Consider the following 16,684-nt stretch of genomic DNA (forward strand, 5'->3'; position numbering starts at 1 on the left):
CACAGTTCAAACGCATCAATTCTTGAGTGCTCTGCCTTCTTTATATTATTAAATGGGAATACTGTGTCTAAACTGGCTTATAGAAAGGGATATGCATATCCATGTTAATAAATAACATGAATTTAAATTTGATTAAAATTAGGAATAGTGTGTAAACAGGTTTCTCTGGGCAACCATGTCCAGAAGCTACTTCAGCAGGAAAGATGGAAATGATGATGGGGAACTTCTGGCTTGTGAAAGGAAAAACATTTAGATTTCTTCTATATGATTCGGAAGACCAAGTCAGGATTTGATAGAAGCCTATCAAAGGCTTTTTATAAATAAAAGAATATAAATTTAAAAATAGAATTTTTGTTAGTAAAACTTTTTATAAATTAAAAAAAAATAGAACTCTTGTGTTTACTAGTGTGTGGGATACAAACAGAATGACTGCATTCCTGTGCTTACCTAATATTGCTGATGAAAATTAGTTCTCATTGCTGGTGCACCTGGCTACCAAGTATTCAGAAAACCTTGGCAGATCCTTAAAACTTCCATTGACAGGTGGTGTAATCTGCATCTGAATCACTAAAGACAAGGCATGGCTTCAGACAGCAGCAAATCCAAGAGTAGTGGTTTAGAACACAATAGTGTTAAAAGATCGCTGAAGTTAAGAAATCTAGACTTCAAGTAGCCCTATGGCCATTGGAAACCCAAGAGTAAAATGCAAAATGTTTCCATTCTATTTTTTGTTTTATAAAATGGTTACATTTTTAATTAGAACATGTTATCATATAATAGGCTTATTTTTTATATTTTTAAAGTCTCAGTTTTAATGCTTACCTTTTTAATAGGTAAATATTGCCCAACAGACCTCATGTAAACAAAAACATTTGGAGTCCTCAAAAATGTTTTAGTATTGTGCCTTGCCATGCCAAGCTGTTTCAGTCGTGTCCAACTCTTTGTCACCCCATGGACTGTAGCCCACCAGGCGTGTCTATCCTTGGGGATTCTCCAGGCAAGAATACTGGAGTGGATTGCCATGCCTCCTCCAGGGAGTCATCCCCTTACTGGGCTTTAGTTTCCTTCTTGACAATTATCTCTACATGATATTACTCTATATATGTACATGCTTCTCCGTCCCTCTCCCACAAAGCAACGGTAAACTCTCCGAAAGCAGAAAGTTGGGGTGATTACTGTAACCCCCAGATCATTAAATAGAACCTGGTTCACAGATGACTCAACAAATGAACTGGATAACTATAAAGTTAAATATAGTGAAAAAGTATTTAGCTTCTGAAAAGATGAATAAGCAAATATTTTTAAAAAACTAGCATAGTGACTTTAATGTAACCATAAATATCTAAAGCAAATAGCGCCCAGCACCTAGACAGGGGGCCTCAACAATGTTGTCGTTTTGTTATCTGTATCTCCCCAGAAGGAATTCAGGGGACATTTTTCCAGTTTATTCCCGCTACATCCCCAGTGACTGGTTTAGTAAGCGGCACACAGTGAAACTCAATAAATGTCTGCGGGATGAATGCGCACCTCCCTTCTACCACTGGGTGAAACTGAGCCCAGAGAAAGCGCCAGGGCCAAAGCAATTTCAGGAGTTGAGAGCGAAGGCGGGACTGGTACAGGAATACCTGACTCCGCAGGAGGACGCGCTTCGCTGTACTTATTGATTCTCCTCTCCACACAACTGTGTTAAATCCTAGCCTTCAATTCTCAAGGTTAAAAAAAAACAAACAGTAAAAGCCAAGTTGTCTGTAAGGCTGGAAACAAAGCAAAGCACCAAACAAACGCTTTCCCGGGCATCCAACAGACGCGAACACGCCCGGGACACTGTCATATGACCAGCTACGTCACGTGACCATCGGACCGCAACTCCAGGCACCCGCCATTTTTAAAATGGCGGCTTCATTGGGAGGCATGTTCTCTGGACAGCCACCCGGACCCCCGCAACCTCCGCCGGGGCTCCTGGGCCAGGCTTCGCTTCTTCAGGCCACGCCAGGCGTTCCGAGAACTTCTAACAGTACCTTGGTGGACGAGTTGGAGTCATCTTTCGAGGTAAGATGAGACGTGGGCGTTTGTGTTCCCAGCCTCCCTCCCCCCGCCCCGCAAAAGGCATGCTGCGCGTGCGCAGGTTTTCCCTTTCAGCGGTATCTCCACCCGCTTACAAATAGGAAACAGGGTTCAGAGAGCGTAAGTCACTTGCTTTAGTCTCCACATCGAGTCGTGGCCGGAATTCTCCTCTAGTAGGCTGCCTGGAGAATCCCATGGACAGAGGAACCTGGCAGACTACGAGTCCATAGGGTCGCAGAGTCGGACAATACTGAAGCGACTTAGCACGCAAGCACAGGCTGGCGAATATGCGTCATCTTGACGTTTCTGGAGGCACGCAGACTGGAAGTTTGTCTGTACACAATCGGGGGACCCTTCTTGGTTCTCAGCAGGTTCTTCCTGTCTCACTCCATCCTTGGTCCCATCCTTGAGTATCCTTTACTGCGTTTCTGCGTGTTACGTGCTCATCCTCTCTAGACTGCAGTGTCCATTATTATGTCCTGCGTCCTTTCCACTGGGCTCCACCCTTAAAGGGTCCTGACGTAGTGGGTCTCTTGGAGCTGATATGGAGTTATTTAAAAGTTACAGTAGGGGAGGTTGGTACTAAGGACTGAGGGAGGAGGAGGAAAGCTGGGGAGTAAAGAGAGAGAGGCAGAGGTGACCCAGACTTTGAGTTTTGCTGAAACTCATTTTCACTTTGGTTGCATATGACACGTTTTAAGTCAATACTAATAGATGGTGTGTCATCCAAATATTGCCCCAAATGGTAATTATATAAATATGTAATGTATCCTCCCTCCCACATCCATATACAACTACAACTTGGATATAGTTGGGGTCGTCAGTGCCTCACCAGTCTGGGAGATTTTTCTCTTTTTTTTTTTTAATTGAAGTATAATCGACATATACTAGTTGCAGATGTACAACACAATTTGATATTTGTATATATTGCAGTGATCACCACAGTAAGTCTAGTTAATATCTGTCACCATACATAGTTACAAAAAAATTTTTAAATTACTCTGTACGTCCCATACCCATGACTTGTTTGCTGCTGCTGCTAAGTCGCTTCAGTCGTGTCCGACTCTGTGTGACCCCATAGATGGCAGCCCACCAGACTCCCCCGCCCCTGGGATTCTCCAGGCAAGAACACTGGAGTGGGTTGCCATTTCCTTCTCCAATGCATGAAAGTGAAACGTCAAAGTGAAGTCGCTCAGTCATGTCCGACTCCTAGCGACCCCATGGACTGCAGCCCACCAGGCTTCTTCATCCATGGGATTTTCCAGGCAAGAGTACTGGAGTGGGGTGCCATCGCCTTCTCCGTATGACTTGTTTATCTATTTTTAAAGATTTCGTTGTTTGTTTATGACTTCACAGGGTCTCCTCAGGTCTTCATTGCTTTGCACGGCCTTTTCCAGTTGTGGGGAGCAGGGGCTGCTCTCTAGTTGGGGTGTGCAAGCTTCTCATTGCAGTGGTTTCTCCTACTGTGGAGCACGGGTTCTAGGCCTGTGGGCTTGAGTAGTTGGGGTGCATGGGCTCAGTAGTTGTGGCGCACAGGCTTAGGTGTCCCATGACACGTGGGACCTTGCCAGACCAGAGCTCAGACCCATGTCCCCCAGATGGGCCGGTGAATTCTTTACCACTGAGCCAGGAGGGAAATCCCTACGACTTATAACTGGAAGTTCCTGCCTTTTAGCTTTCACCCATTTCACTTATCTCATCACCTGTCTCTGGCAACCCCCAATCTGTTCTGTATATCTACGAGCTTGGTTTTATTGGTGGTGGTGGTGTTTTTAAGGTCCATATATAAGTGAGATCATATAGTATTTGTTTTTCTCTGGCTGACTTACACCCTCCAGGTCCATCCATGTCACAAATGGCAAGATTGTGTCCTTTTCTATGACTGAATGATATTTCAGTGTGTATGCCATAACTTCTTTACTCATTCATCCATTGATGGACACTTAGGTCGTTTCTATATATCTCGGCTATTGTGAATAAATACTGCAATGAGCATGGGGTACAGATACCTTTTTAAGTTAGTGTTTTTGTTTTCATCAGCTAAATATTTGTATGTGTATTATGTTTTATTTATCTATTTATTTATATTTTTTTAAGGGGACAGAGGAAGCTAAAATTCCTGAGATGAGTTTTCTTCCCATCCTCTCTGGTGACTCCACTGACTCTGAAGGAGCAGCCCCAGCTTTCTTTGCCAGCTTGTGACTGGCTGGCTTCCTGGATGAGATGTTTTCCCGTAGCCACAGGTTTCACAAAGCAGGTGCACGCCTGCTACATCCCAAATCCAGCAAGGGTCACCTTTCAAAGTAATACACAGAATCGGCAGTCTGTTTTTCCAATTTCTTGATTGTTATAGGATTTTCCCTGGAGAAATCCTTTGATTTTTCTGAAGGGTAACTGCAGGCAGCAGAAAGGCTCTCACATTTGGTTGATGGCTTAAATTTGAACCTAGACTTGCCTGCCTCACACCTACACCTAGTGTAATATGGTTACTAGCAAACTAGGTCCGTGCTTTCCTGAGGTTTGAGATTTCTCTTCCTCACACCCCATCCCCACCCCAGGTCCCATCTGGTTCTCTTTTTGGCTTTTCTGTTCTGCGATGGCCCTTCTTCGTCCATTTCCTGAGAGTTACCCTTGCACAGAACTCCTGTGTGCGTAGGTCCATGTTCCTTATTGGGAGTTGTTTGTTCATATAACACCACTTTCTCTTAGGCTGTCCAATCAGTCAGTAACATGTATTTATTGAGCATCCACATGGTGCCAAACAGTAAGTCAGGCAAAATTCCCAGCTGCTAGTAAGGCACAGCTAATAATGAACTGAGAGAATGGCACAATATCAGTTAACCAGGTCAAAAACAATAAAGCAGGGCTTGAGGTTGGCGCATGAGCAGGAGGGACACCATTTTGAAAGAGTAGACAGGGATAGCCTCTGAGGAGGTGACAGTTGACCTGATTCCTGAATGTGTGATAATACGTGTCATGTAAGCATCAGGGGGAGGGGCTACAGATGGGATTGGAATAGGGATCGAGGCCCTTGTGTGGAATGAGATAGCTGGGAAAGGAGCAGCAGTGGGAGAGAGACCAGACCGGGGAGCCTGCAAATACCGGCTTCCTCTGTGGGCCTAATGGGCTCAGTTTACCAAGTTTCTTCATTGACACAATGTCTTGTCACTTGGTATGCAAACCCAGAAGCTGTCAACTAACTGAATGACGTCAGGAGAAGTTATTTCTTACTCTAAAGTAACATTCTTGATGTGTGAATGACATTTTTTTCTTTTGTGATATTTTGATCACACAGGCTTGCTTTGCTTCTCTGGTGAGTCAAGATTATGTCAATGGTACAGATCAGGAAGAAATTCGAACTGGTAAGAATTCCTCATTGCTGATTTTACATTTGATATGTTTCAAGCCTGCTGTATCTCGAGAGAACTTTTCCAGGAATAAGATTTGTGTAGTAAATCTATATACTGCTGGTTTTTGTTCATGTCACTCATAATGAACCACTTAAAATGAATGAGCTTTTCATGTTGATACCAAGACAGAAGGCCAATAGTGTGTACTGCTTTTAAAGAACTAAGTTTTGTGCTTCCCCCTCCTCGTCCAAGTTCCCAACTTCTGTCCCCAGAGAGGTACTTTTTATTTCTTTGTACTGTGTTTTAAATGTTTAATTTCAACTGGAAATCGTGATGTTAACACATTACTGACCAGGGGGGTTTTCATAGAAATGAATGCGTGTTGCTGGTGTTTTGTTATGTAAGTGAAGACTGAAACATCTGTGGTCAATAACGTTTGGGTAACGAAAGACATTTATATGTCCCTGGTCAGTGGGTTGTTAATTGCTGGATCTCTGCATTGTCTTTCTTTGGGAGAACTTTGTACTGTTGGTAGGTTTCTTATTCACTTGATAAATGCACAGATTATCTGCTATTTAATGTTGGTTAATACATAGGAGGTCGGTGGTCAATATTATTGCTGTGAGCAGGATTAGAACCCCTGATCCCATCTGATACCTGACTGTTCATTTATGAGAGAGATATGTGTGTCTAGTGTTTTTCTTAATTTAATATTTTGGTCTTTTTTTTTTTTTTAAGGTGTTGACCAGTGTATCCAGAAATTCCTGGATATTGCAAGACAGACAGAATGTTTTTTCCTACAAAAAAGATTGCAGTTATCTGTCCAGAAACCAGATCAAGTTATCAAAGAGGTACAAGCTCAGCTTTCTTCCCAAGTTTAAGGAAGAACAAATGTTGTCCAAATTCCATTTACACTTTAACGGAGGTGCTCCATTTGCCAACTAGTTACAGTGGGGCTTCATAGCTTGAGTGTAAAATGTTGGTTGTCAGTGTTCATGACAACCTGGACCTTAGGGGTAGGGGTGGAAAGCAGGGCTTCAAACAGAACAGCCTTTACTTGTTTCTTACGTTAGTTTCTGTGGAAGATTTTTCTTTTAAAAAAAAAAGTTCTGCTGCTTGAAAATGTTGAAAAGCCATTAACGTAGATGATAAGCTCATTTTGGACAGAAACTAGTCTGTGTGACCCTGGTGCCTTACACACAGGAAGGATTCTGGGCAGTTTCGTTCAGGGAATCAAAAAGTCAGTGTTCTGTTCCAGGCTCCTTGAAACTCAAGATTTCATTTTTCTCAGTTGTTTGAAACCAGAGTCTTGGAAATATATTGAGGTTGTCATTAATGGCATTTTGTGGGTTGGCCCAGGGTCTGCTCCCTGCAGTGTGGAAGAGAAGGATCTTCCTGCCCCAAACACAGCAATTCCTTCAATGGAAAAAACTAAATTAGAATCATTATTTTCCAATAATTTTTAAAGTAACTTCTCCCACAAGCTGAGCAATTAGTCAAAATGTTTTTATTCTTTGATACCAGCTATTAAGAAGGTGAATGGTAAGAAGATGATATTCCTATAATTCACCATATGAAATCATTTCCTGATTTGAATACCTGAGTGATAGTCTAGGTATGTTTAAGGTCAGGTCTTAATACAGAATTTTAATACTATTATTTGTTAAAAAAAATTCTTAAAAATGAGGGTTTACTACTTCATAATCTGAAAGGATAGAATGGTAGCTGTGGATTCTTTTAAAACAGTTCATATGTGTTTCAGATCCTCAAGTGTTTAGATTCTTCTCACAGTAGGCTTTGGATATAGAAATGCTGGGTGCCCAGAGGCCAGGATAAAAAAGAGACTGATTTTTTTATTTTGGCTGCCCTTTGGTACTTTGGAATTTTGTGACTTGTTGTATTACTTATTAAAAGAGCATGAATTAGAAGTAACTCAGTGTTAAGCAGGCATCTTTCATGGAAAGAGTTGCTTTAGTTTATTCAAATTATGCAGCTAAGCAGAATAATCGGCCTAGTATGGCTTAGTTGATTCTGTTTTGAATTTACTGCTTAGTGCTCTTAACTAATCAGGAATTATGTTCATTTTTCATGAGTTTGCTCTGACTTCATTGCTTCGATTGCTTTCATTTGTAGGATGTCTCAGAACTGAGGAATGAATTACAGCGAAAGGATGCTCTGGTCCAGAAGCACTTGACAAAACTAAGACATTGGCAGCAGGTGCTGGAGGACATCAACATGCAGCACAAGAAGCCAGCCGACATCCCTCAGGGCTCCCTGGCCTACCTCGAGCAGGCGTCTGCAAATATCCCTGCACCGATGAAGCAAACCTGAGGAAAGGCCACCTGCACACTAGCTGGTGCCTGAGTCAGCCCAAACACTGTTTTGCTAAACATCTCTTCTTGTAGACTTGACATTTTGGGAGAACTCTTTGCCAGAGAATGAGATGATTTTCGTTTTGTGCTCTCACCTAAAATTTTCCCCTTATTTTTGTAAGTGTTATTTCTTGAGTACTTTATAAAATGCTTATTGCTGTGGTAAACCAAGTATATTGTCATTAGCAAAAGTTTAAGACTGTTAGTGTGATGCTATTTACAGATTTCTTTTATGTTGTTTTTTTTTATGCTTGCTTTTATGTTGTTTTTATTTTTGTATGACTCAATTTCTCTGTATTTCCAGTTTTAGATTAGTTTGTATGATATGATCTGAGCTGCATATCAGAGGATGAGGATTTTGGTTGTAGGCTTCCATGATAATTTACTGTTCAATGGCAGTATATAAAAATATGCAACTTTTCTGTTTTTCAAGAGTTTGAACTACCTGAAGAAGAGGAGTCTAATGCACAGTGTAAAACTTCCAGAGCCTCACAGTGAGAATATTTTATAGATAGATCAGAAGAGGAAGAGGATTATAATATCATAGGTTAGTATAGTGACTGTTACTGTACTGCAGTAACCTAGTGCTTTAGAAATCCAGTAGTATCCTTGAATTAATGTTGACTTTTATTTGGGATAAGTTTATCTTTTGTGTAGTGTTTATTTACTTTTGGGGTGCAGTGGTGGGAGCAGTGATAATGCTAGTGGTGAGATAAGCAATACTGATTATTGCTTCTGCAATAATGAATCAGTTTAACACAGTGGACCCTGCTCTCAACAGAGGCATTGGTGGAATATGAACTTGCTGTGATCATCTCTTGAGTTTTAAGTTTTGTGTGTTCCGTTCTTTTGGAGCAGATTTTTCTGTTAACAAAGGTTCTTGCTAATGGTGTTGATTCCAAGGGACTGGGACCTTGAAGTGGGAGGTGGGCTGTAGGGTGCATAGGAGACTCGGTGTTGGGAAGATATCTAAGCCTCTGTTGGCCACAAAGGCCATCTCAGTTTCTCTGTTGAACTGTTGTTGAGAAATACAAACCGGCATTGTGCCCTATCTCCTTAGATAAGGCTTTCCTTTCTCTGTTGTTTACAGTCCCTCATTAGATTACACCCCCCCACCCTCAACCAGTGCAGTACTGTCTTCTGAACAGGCAGTACTTCTGAGACTCAGTGTCTTGGCTGACTTTTTTTTCTCTGGTCTTGAAGGCCCGCCCCACCCACCTTGACATCCACTCAAGTTTCCGTCTGGCCTGGATGCCACCTGGTCTCCACAGCCTCTGAAGGCCCTCCATCACATCCCCAGGACACAGGACCTCTTGTTTCTTCTGCCAGCGTTACTTGGTTCTCCCTCTGGGGTTAGTGATCTGTGTCTTTGTTCTCATGAAAAGTAGGCATTATTCCCCTCTGAATACAGAGGAACCATGTGTTATTTTTTTATACATAGTACTTGTTTTCCTGTGCTTTTGTGTATGGTACATAGCCTGAGGCCGACGAATTCCTTCAGTCAGAGTGTATAGGTAAAGCTTTTAAAAGTTGTTTTTAATCACATTATCTGATGTCAAGGTTGTTAACCTGGTCACCTTATGCCAGTCAGAAACTGGCAACTTTAGATTTCTTGACTAAACACCTAACCGATAACATTTTAGACATTCTTTCAGTAATGAAGAGGTTCTTAGTGAAAAGTTCAGAAACTTCTATTTGGTGCTTACTAAAAATATTTTGAACTAATGTGTGTACCAGTTATTACGATTTCTTTACAAATTCAAAAGTTTTCTGTCAAATAACATTTCACTAAATATCTTTTTCATTTTTGGTGATGTATTTTGCTGGTCAACAAACACAGAATACCCTCTAGGATGCCGCCTCCTTCGAGGAGAAAATAATGAGGTATCAGCTGGGATTTCTCTCACCTCTCAAGGGATGACAGACCCACCCACATTTTGAGGGCATCTTTATTCCCTTCCTGTTCCATCTGCTGAAGCGTTTACACTGTGTTAAGACAAGCCTTGCCTCAAGTGATGTGAGGCCCGGCCAGTTGCCTTCTGCTGGGTTTGACCTTCGGGGGCTCTCGTCTGCAGGTCACTCCCTGCAGCTCAGCGTTCTTGGTCTCCCGTCTTCAGCATTCCCTTCATGATAACCTGAGCGCCATCCCATTGCCCGGCCCCTCATTCAGTCTCCAACTCCTCCACATACTCTCACCTGCTTCACTTTGACACTTGATCATCTATTTTTGAACTCATTCTCTTTAACACATCTTTTCTCTTTCCTCTTCTGCCCAACCTATAAATGTTGACATCCCTAAGGGTTTGGTCATGGGCCTCTGGAGGCCACGAAGGAGCCCTGCTCAGTTTTCTCAAAGGCCGTGCTCTCACGGTGGGGATAGTGGAACCATGTTATTTCTGCCCAACACGGACTTCTTTAATGGGCAGTCAGTCCTTGCTCTGAAGCTCCTCAGCCTGACCAAGGCTTTTTCTCCTAACTCTGCTGCTATCTAAGCTTCTTGCCTCTCTCTACAGGCTTCTTGCCTCTAGGCTTCTTGCCTTTATCTTCCTTGGCTCTCTCTACAGGTGTCAACTCTGTATCAAAATATGAAGGCTTTTCCTGCCTCCTGCCTCCTCCCCTTGATTCAACACGTGTTTCTCCTGAGAAAAGGGAGACTTGCCCCTGACTTGCCCCTGCATCAGCAGTGCTGGGCTGTGTTATTCTCCTATGAGACAGAAGCAGTCTAAGGTACCAGCCTCCTAAACAAAGCTGCTCTGAGACCATGATAGAGCAGAACAAACCACTTCACAACTCTGTATAAGCGCAGGAAAAAATAAAGGTCACACTGCCACCCTTTAAATACCAAACATTGTCCTGGCTTAAAAAATAAGTGACTGCACCTTTTTTTTAAAACCATTTGCAGCTTTATCTCTAGTCGGCCCTCACTGTTGTTCAGTGGCTAAGTCATGTCCAACTGTTGGTGACCCCATGGACTAGCATACCAGGCTTGCCTGTCCTTCACTATCTCCTGGAGTTTGCTCAAACTCCTGTCCATTGAGTTGGTGATGCCATCCAACCATCTCATCCTCTGTCATCCCTTTCTTGTCCTGCCTTCAATCTTTCCCAGCATCAGGGTCTTTTCCAATGAGTCAGCTCTTCACATCAGGTAGCCAAAGTATTGGAATTTCAACTTCAGCATCAGTCCTTCCAATTAATATTCAGGGTTGATTTCCTTTAGGATTGATTGGTTTGCTGTTGAGGACACTCTCTGAAGTCTTCTCCAGCACCGAAATTTGAAAGCATCAATTCTTTGGCACTCAGCCTTCTTTATGGTCCAGCTCTCACATCTGTATATGACTACTGGAGTAAGATAAGATCCAGTCATAGAGTTTCCTCTGCTTTCTGACAGCATCCAATTTGGAATGAAGCCCTGCTCTTTTAGAATCTCCTTGAAATTATCCAGTGCCAAAATCTTACAATAGGGTCTTTCTAAAACACTTTCTGAGAAGCTCCATGATTCTTCATGATGGACATTCTACCTCTGTTCCAACAAATATTAAACCCAACTCATTCAACTATAGCTAGGTTTCTGGTGGTCTTTGCTCCTCCAGCTGTCTCAGTGTATGCCTCCTGGAGGGCCTGACTGACATGCTGCTGTGAGCACGGTCTGAGAATCGACAGGAGGGTGAGGTTGGAAACTGACTCACTCACTGTCCAAATGGCAGGAAGATCCATGCTGAGTGGGATGTGAGGGCCAGTTACCAGCACAAGAGGGCGGCCTCGTTATTGAGGATTTTACCAGTGCTTCCCTGGGCAAGTTTCCCAGTGGAAGGGAACTTTTGTCAATGCACAGATTCAATGTTGCATATAAGAACGGTGGAATTGGCTGGTTAACACTCCACTGTCTCGACTGAGCAAAGGGACAGTGACAGAATAACTCTTTAATGCTCAAAGGCCTCTATGAGTTTCTGGAGCATCTTTGGTTATCCCCTGCAGGGGGAGAACAGACAGCTGAGGAGCTAGTAGGAGGCAGCAGATCAAAACCAATGTTGCACCTTGGGGATGATGGTGGAGATTAGTGCTCCTCTTAGAAACCTGAAGGATGCTAGGAAACTGGTCCCAGTCATAGCTCTGTTTACTTTTCCAGACTTGCCCTTACGGAATCCAGGTAGAGGCTGGAGACCGAGCATGTAGCAGGTAGCCTCACTTGCACCTGCTGCTGCACTGATACTGGAGCAGTACTAAGGGCTCAGGTATGCAGTGTGCAACTACTGATGGACAACCTCATTCTTTTCTCCCCCAGTTAAGAAACAGTTGGCAACTGGGAAATGTTCCTTTCCAGGTTTGTTCCAGGCATACATTAATTTCTTCTCTCTGTTATAATATAGCCTAAAGAGATACCCTGTTTTTCCTCCTAAATCAATTCTGAATCAGTTCATTTGTCTTCATGTCTGCTGTTAACCTCCAAGCCATCCCCATCGTCTCTAGACCACTCTGCTCTTGAGAGATGAATGGAACCAGATTATGCAAAAGAAAACAAGAATGTTTTCTCTCTCAAATTTCCTTATCAATATTATCTAGGGTACAGAGAGGTAGAATTTCATTCACTGCTGGTGAAGGTGTAAATTGCTAGAAACTTTTTGGTGATTTGGTAGTATTACACAAAAAGCCTAGGCATATCCTTTGATGCTTTATTTCAATACTCAAGGAATACGTCCTAAAGAAAAAATGATAGATGCATGCCAAGATGTACTTAGCAAAGATAATTATTTGTGTATAATCTTAAAATTTAGCATGATCTTTAGTCACATGCAACAAGGAGTTAAAACTGATATAGCATCACAATAAAATTCTATCTCTGTAGCATGTGTTATGCTGAATTAAATAGCCTCCTTTGTTAGTCATCAGGAGTTGCACACTGGTGGGAAAATATTTCAACAAAAATAGAACTACCTGTATGTACTCTTTTTAAAACACAGAACACTATCCTATAATGTTCACTTCAAGCAGGAAATAAAACTAAAAAATACCTGATACTGAAAAGTAACAGGGCATGTTACACAGACGGAAACAAGTATTTACATTTAAAAAAAGTATGTTATTGGGCTATATGTTTTAATTAGGTAGTAAATTTACTTTCAGATTATGAGTCTGAGTTGTAATTGCATTTCTCTCAAAATGACCCAAGTGCATGAGCAGCTACATTTTATTGGAGATGATCTGACTGAGGTTAATGTGAACTCCCTGTTTCTAAGTTCAGCCTTTGTATACTTTCACCTCTGAAAAATCAGTACAAGTCACAACCATTTTTTTTTGCCCAGTTGTTTAAAGTTTTATTCAAAGAGTGAAGATCTGACAGTGCATGGAATAGACAACTGTTTATAGGCCACCTGCTGGGCCAGCACCAAAGGATTGAGGATGTATTTTTCCCACTGAAAGTTGTATTGAGTTTGTTAAATTGCAATGCTCCATCAGAGGATCAGACAACTCAGCATGGACTGACAGCAAGGTCAGCACTGAACAGCCATTATCAGTTCCCTTTAATCCACTGAGCATCCATGCGATGGGGAAGCAACGCACCACGAGGCAAGACTAGAGGTTCAGTAGGTCTTTGACTTCAAAGAACAGATAATCTAGAAACCGTCACAAACAATCGAGCCGATGCTACAGTCATTGAGGTTGAGATGTATGACAGGGTCAGGCTCCGTTATTCACAGAGAAATCCTGGCAAAGCTTAACTACAATTCATGATTAGAATTATTACCCATATTTTGTTTAAACCTCAAAAAGCCCCTTTGAGGTAGGTGTTACACCCTCCGTAATCTTCATATCCTGGACCTAGGAAGTCAAAATATTTGATCCAACTATGCCAAAGTCTGCTACAGTCCATTCCTAGTAGTTGGGTTTGGTTTTTAGAAACTGGCTTTCCTGGTTATTCTGAGCTTTGTTTTATTCCCCTTCCTATTGAGGTTGCGTGTGCATTTTGGAGTTATTTACATAGAAACACTTTAAAGTGAAGATGATCAGCATCCTAGGAAAAATGAAACCACTTTCAAAGTAGACCATGGAAATCACAAAGTCTGATATTCCATAAGGTGGTGTGCAGTCTTATGGACACTAGAAATAATCATGTATAGGTCATCAGTAACAATAATATTTCCCTGTGGGTGCTTTCTGACAACACTGGCTTGTTTCATCTTATCATCACAATGAAACAGTATGAAATGTTAATGTAAGAATTTGTTTTAGCTATATATGTAAATCATATTACAAGCAAGTTATTTGGTTGGTTGGCTTTTTAGTTCATTCCTTCAGTCAGGTGTTTCAAAAGAAATGTTTTTCAAATATCCTCTTTATGCTATCCCAAGGATCAGTTTAGAAAGAAAAATATTTGGTAAACCATTCTTGGTGTGCTGAACCTTGCTTCTGTTGCACTTCTTTGGGTTGGGCTGTATCATCATCTTGTGTCCTAAAAACAAACAAGTTTTCTTAGATGGTTTCGAAAATTATTCAGTAAACAACTTAATATGCCATCATCTTTTCAGGGAAAGATAACTACTACTTTACTCTTAAAAAGATACTAGAATGTGATGGGTCGATATTGGTAGCTAGAAACAAGTTGTGAAGGATGAAGATGAGGAGAGAGCATCTAATTCCGTTGTGGAAACAATGCTGTCCATTATTTCACTGAAAATGAAAGAGGCATATTTTGCAACATTTACTATTTAAAAGAAGAAAAAAATATATATATATGTATAGGCTGAGCTGGGTCTTGGTTGCTGCATGGGGGCCTTCTTTAGTTGTGGCAAGCAAGGGCCACTCTCTAGTTGCAGCGTGTGGGCTTATTGCAGTGGCTTCTCTTGTGGTGCACGGCCTTAGTTGCCCCATGGCATGTGGAATCTTCCCAGACCAGGAACTGAACCCATGTCTCCTGCACTGGCAGGTGGACTCAACCTCTGGCTCCCAGAGAAGTCTGCAACATTTACTATTTATTTCAGGCACAAATTAAACAATAAACCCCTTTCAAAAAACAGTAAAAGAAGAAATGGTTAATGAATACAAAATTACACTTCTGGCCTCTTCAAAAGTTACCTAATGTGCTCTGGCCTTTCAGTGAGGCTGTGAAATTAGTCTAATAAACTGAAAAAGAGAAATGATAAGTAAGTACAGTGTATACCTATCTGAAAAGTCTCTATCTGTACTTGTGAAGCTTCTTATAAAACAATGGGAACACAGCTTTAAAAAGGTGTGTGATAATGAGATGAACAGTGGCCAGGGTCAGGCCAGCTCTGGCTCTGGCAGTTAATAGACCATATGCTTGGGATTCTAGGCCTCAGTGTCCTCAGCTTCGAAACAAAGGGCTGGACTTGCTCAGTGACTGGCAGGGGGTCCTTCCAGCTCCACATTCATTTTTGTCCAAAGAGCCTTGGGCAGGCAGGGCCTTTGGAAAAGGAACATTTCAGAAGAGGCCTCTTCTGAAAAGCAAACTCAAAGTCAATTAAAGATTTAGCTCTGAACAAAAATTGGGGAAGAAGGAAAATCAATAACAGGGGAAATCACACATTTCTGGAAGAGAAGCATGCTGCAGGGGTTTCTGGAAAACAAAGCAGTATTAGAGAGCACCATATGTGATCAACCAAACCCACAGATTAAGATTAAATATATAATGAATCTTGAGAAATAACCTTTTAATAATAGTGGGAAATTGCTGAATAGTTCTACACCAGGTCTTGTGCTGAGCATGTCCTATGGATTAACTCCTTTAGTTTCACATGAGTCTGAAGAGGTAGGTGGTATATTATCTTCATTTTAGAGGTGAGGAAACAGAGATGTCAAGTGAGCTTCCCAAAGCCACACAAGCTAAGAATGAGGAGGACCAGAACTTGAATCCAGACTCAAGGCCAGATGATGACAGCCCATCGTTTGTGTGAACCACTCTGAAGTGATTAGCTAAGTGATTCAGTGTCCCCTGTCTACTCATCCATGGAAAAGGAAAAAAAAAAGAGACTTTCTGGGATTTGTTATCAGGGAATAGTATCTCTTCTAAAGAATGACCTATTTCCCTTCTCATAGATAATCTTTCTTTTTGGCTGAGTTGCAGTTTGTCCAAGGCAAGGCTTGTTTTGTTATTCTTTGTATCGGCCCAAATGCTGGGTATTTAACAGGTGCCAGAAAGGAATTCTAATTTCCCTCCTGTCAACAGAAAAATGGAATCATAGCTTTGGCCCTCTGCGTGCATGCTGAGTCACTTCAGTAGTGTCTGACTCTTTGCAACCCCATGTATCATAGTCTGCCAGCCTCCTCTGTCCATGGGATTCTCCAGGCAAGAATGCTGGAGTGGGTTGCCATGCCCTTCTCCAGGAGATCTTCCCCAACCCAGGGATCAACCTCGCTTCTCTTACGTCTCCTGCATTGGCAGGAAGGTTCTTTGCCTTCCTGAGAAGCCCAGCTCTGGCCCCCTACCTTGTGGCAGTTTGCACATCTAGAGATGGCGTGGGTTTGTAGGGCCGGCTACAGCTGGGACCTGGGTCCAAGCTGGGTGACTTAGTTATTGGAGGGGCATTGATCCTGGAGCTCAGGTCACCACTCAGAAAGTTCTTAGCATAGGAAGCGAGGTTTGGCACACTGACCACTCGGCTGGGCACTTCCTCCATCTTCTTTTTCTGTTGATATTAAAAGAAAGGCCTGTTAGTGCCACCTAACAGAAGCATTATTATAAAAGTAGATAAGCCTGCCATGCTAGAATTATGTGAGCAAGAGACAGTACTTTTATTTATATATTGCATGCTCTTTTTTAAAGCGTTTAGTTGTACTTTAAAAAAGGCTCACAATCTCTATCCAAAACTTCTGGCAGCAAATGTATGTTTTAATTTAAAGTTTTTAGATTTTAAAAGGCACCCTCAGCAGAAGCTGGTCCAC

At 41.9% G+C, this 16,684-nt stretch overlaps 2 protein-coding genes across 2 annotated transcripts in view; one reads left to right on the forward strand and one right to left on the reverse strand.

The window, feature by feature from the left end:
* The first annotated feature begins 1,890 nt into the window (after positions 1-1,890).
* Positions 1,891-13,955, forward strand: MED28 (mediator complex subunit 28). Its single transcript, XM_068974896.1, has 4 exons — positions 1,891-2,049; positions 5,360-5,426; positions 6,153-6,265; positions 7,548-13,955. The coding sequence occupies exons 1-4, from the start codon at positions 1,891-1,893 to the stop codon at positions 7,743-7,745; spliced, it is 537 nt and encodes a 178-aa protein (XP_068830997.1). The 3' UTR covers positions 7,746-13,955.
* Positions 13,101-16,684, reverse strand: part of FAM184B (family with sequence similarity 184 member B) — a 120,594-nt gene continuing 117,010 nt past the window's right edge. Inside the window, exons 17-18 of the mRNA XM_068974895.1 lie at positions 16,229-16,428; positions 13,101-14,234 (exon numbers count right to left, since the gene is read on the reverse strand). Of these exons, the coding sequence (XP_068830996.1) occupies positions 14,141-14,234; positions 16,229-16,428 (294 nt within the window). The 3' untranslated portion in view covers positions 13,101-14,140. The remainder of the gene's footprint in view (positions 14,235-16,228; positions 16,429-16,684) is intronic.

This window comes from Capricornis sumatraensis, chromosome 7 (genome assembly GCF_032405125.1).
Source record: "Capricornis sumatraensis isolate serow.1 chromosome 7, serow.2, whole genome shotgun sequence".
Taxonomy (NCBI): domain Eukaryota; kingdom Metazoa; phylum Chordata; class Mammalia; order Artiodactyla; family Bovidae; genus Capricornis; species Capricornis sumatraensis.

What these genes read in the sequence shown, in the direction of transcription:
- MED28 (XM_068974896.1), top strand. Translation starts at nt 1,891, where the DNA reads ATGGCGGCTTCATTGGGAGGCATGTTCTCTGGACAGCCACCCGGACCC. An exon ending in AGTTGGAGTCATCTTTCGAG is followed by an intron (nt 2,050 to 5,359) that starts GTAAGATGAGAC and finishes TTGATCACACAG; the next exon opens with GCTTGCTTTGCTTCTCTGGT. An exon ending in TCAGGAAGAAATTCGAACTG is followed by an intron (nt 5,427 to 6,152) that starts GTAAGAATTCCT and finishes TTTTTTTTTAAG; the next exon opens with GTGTTGACCAGTGTATCCAG.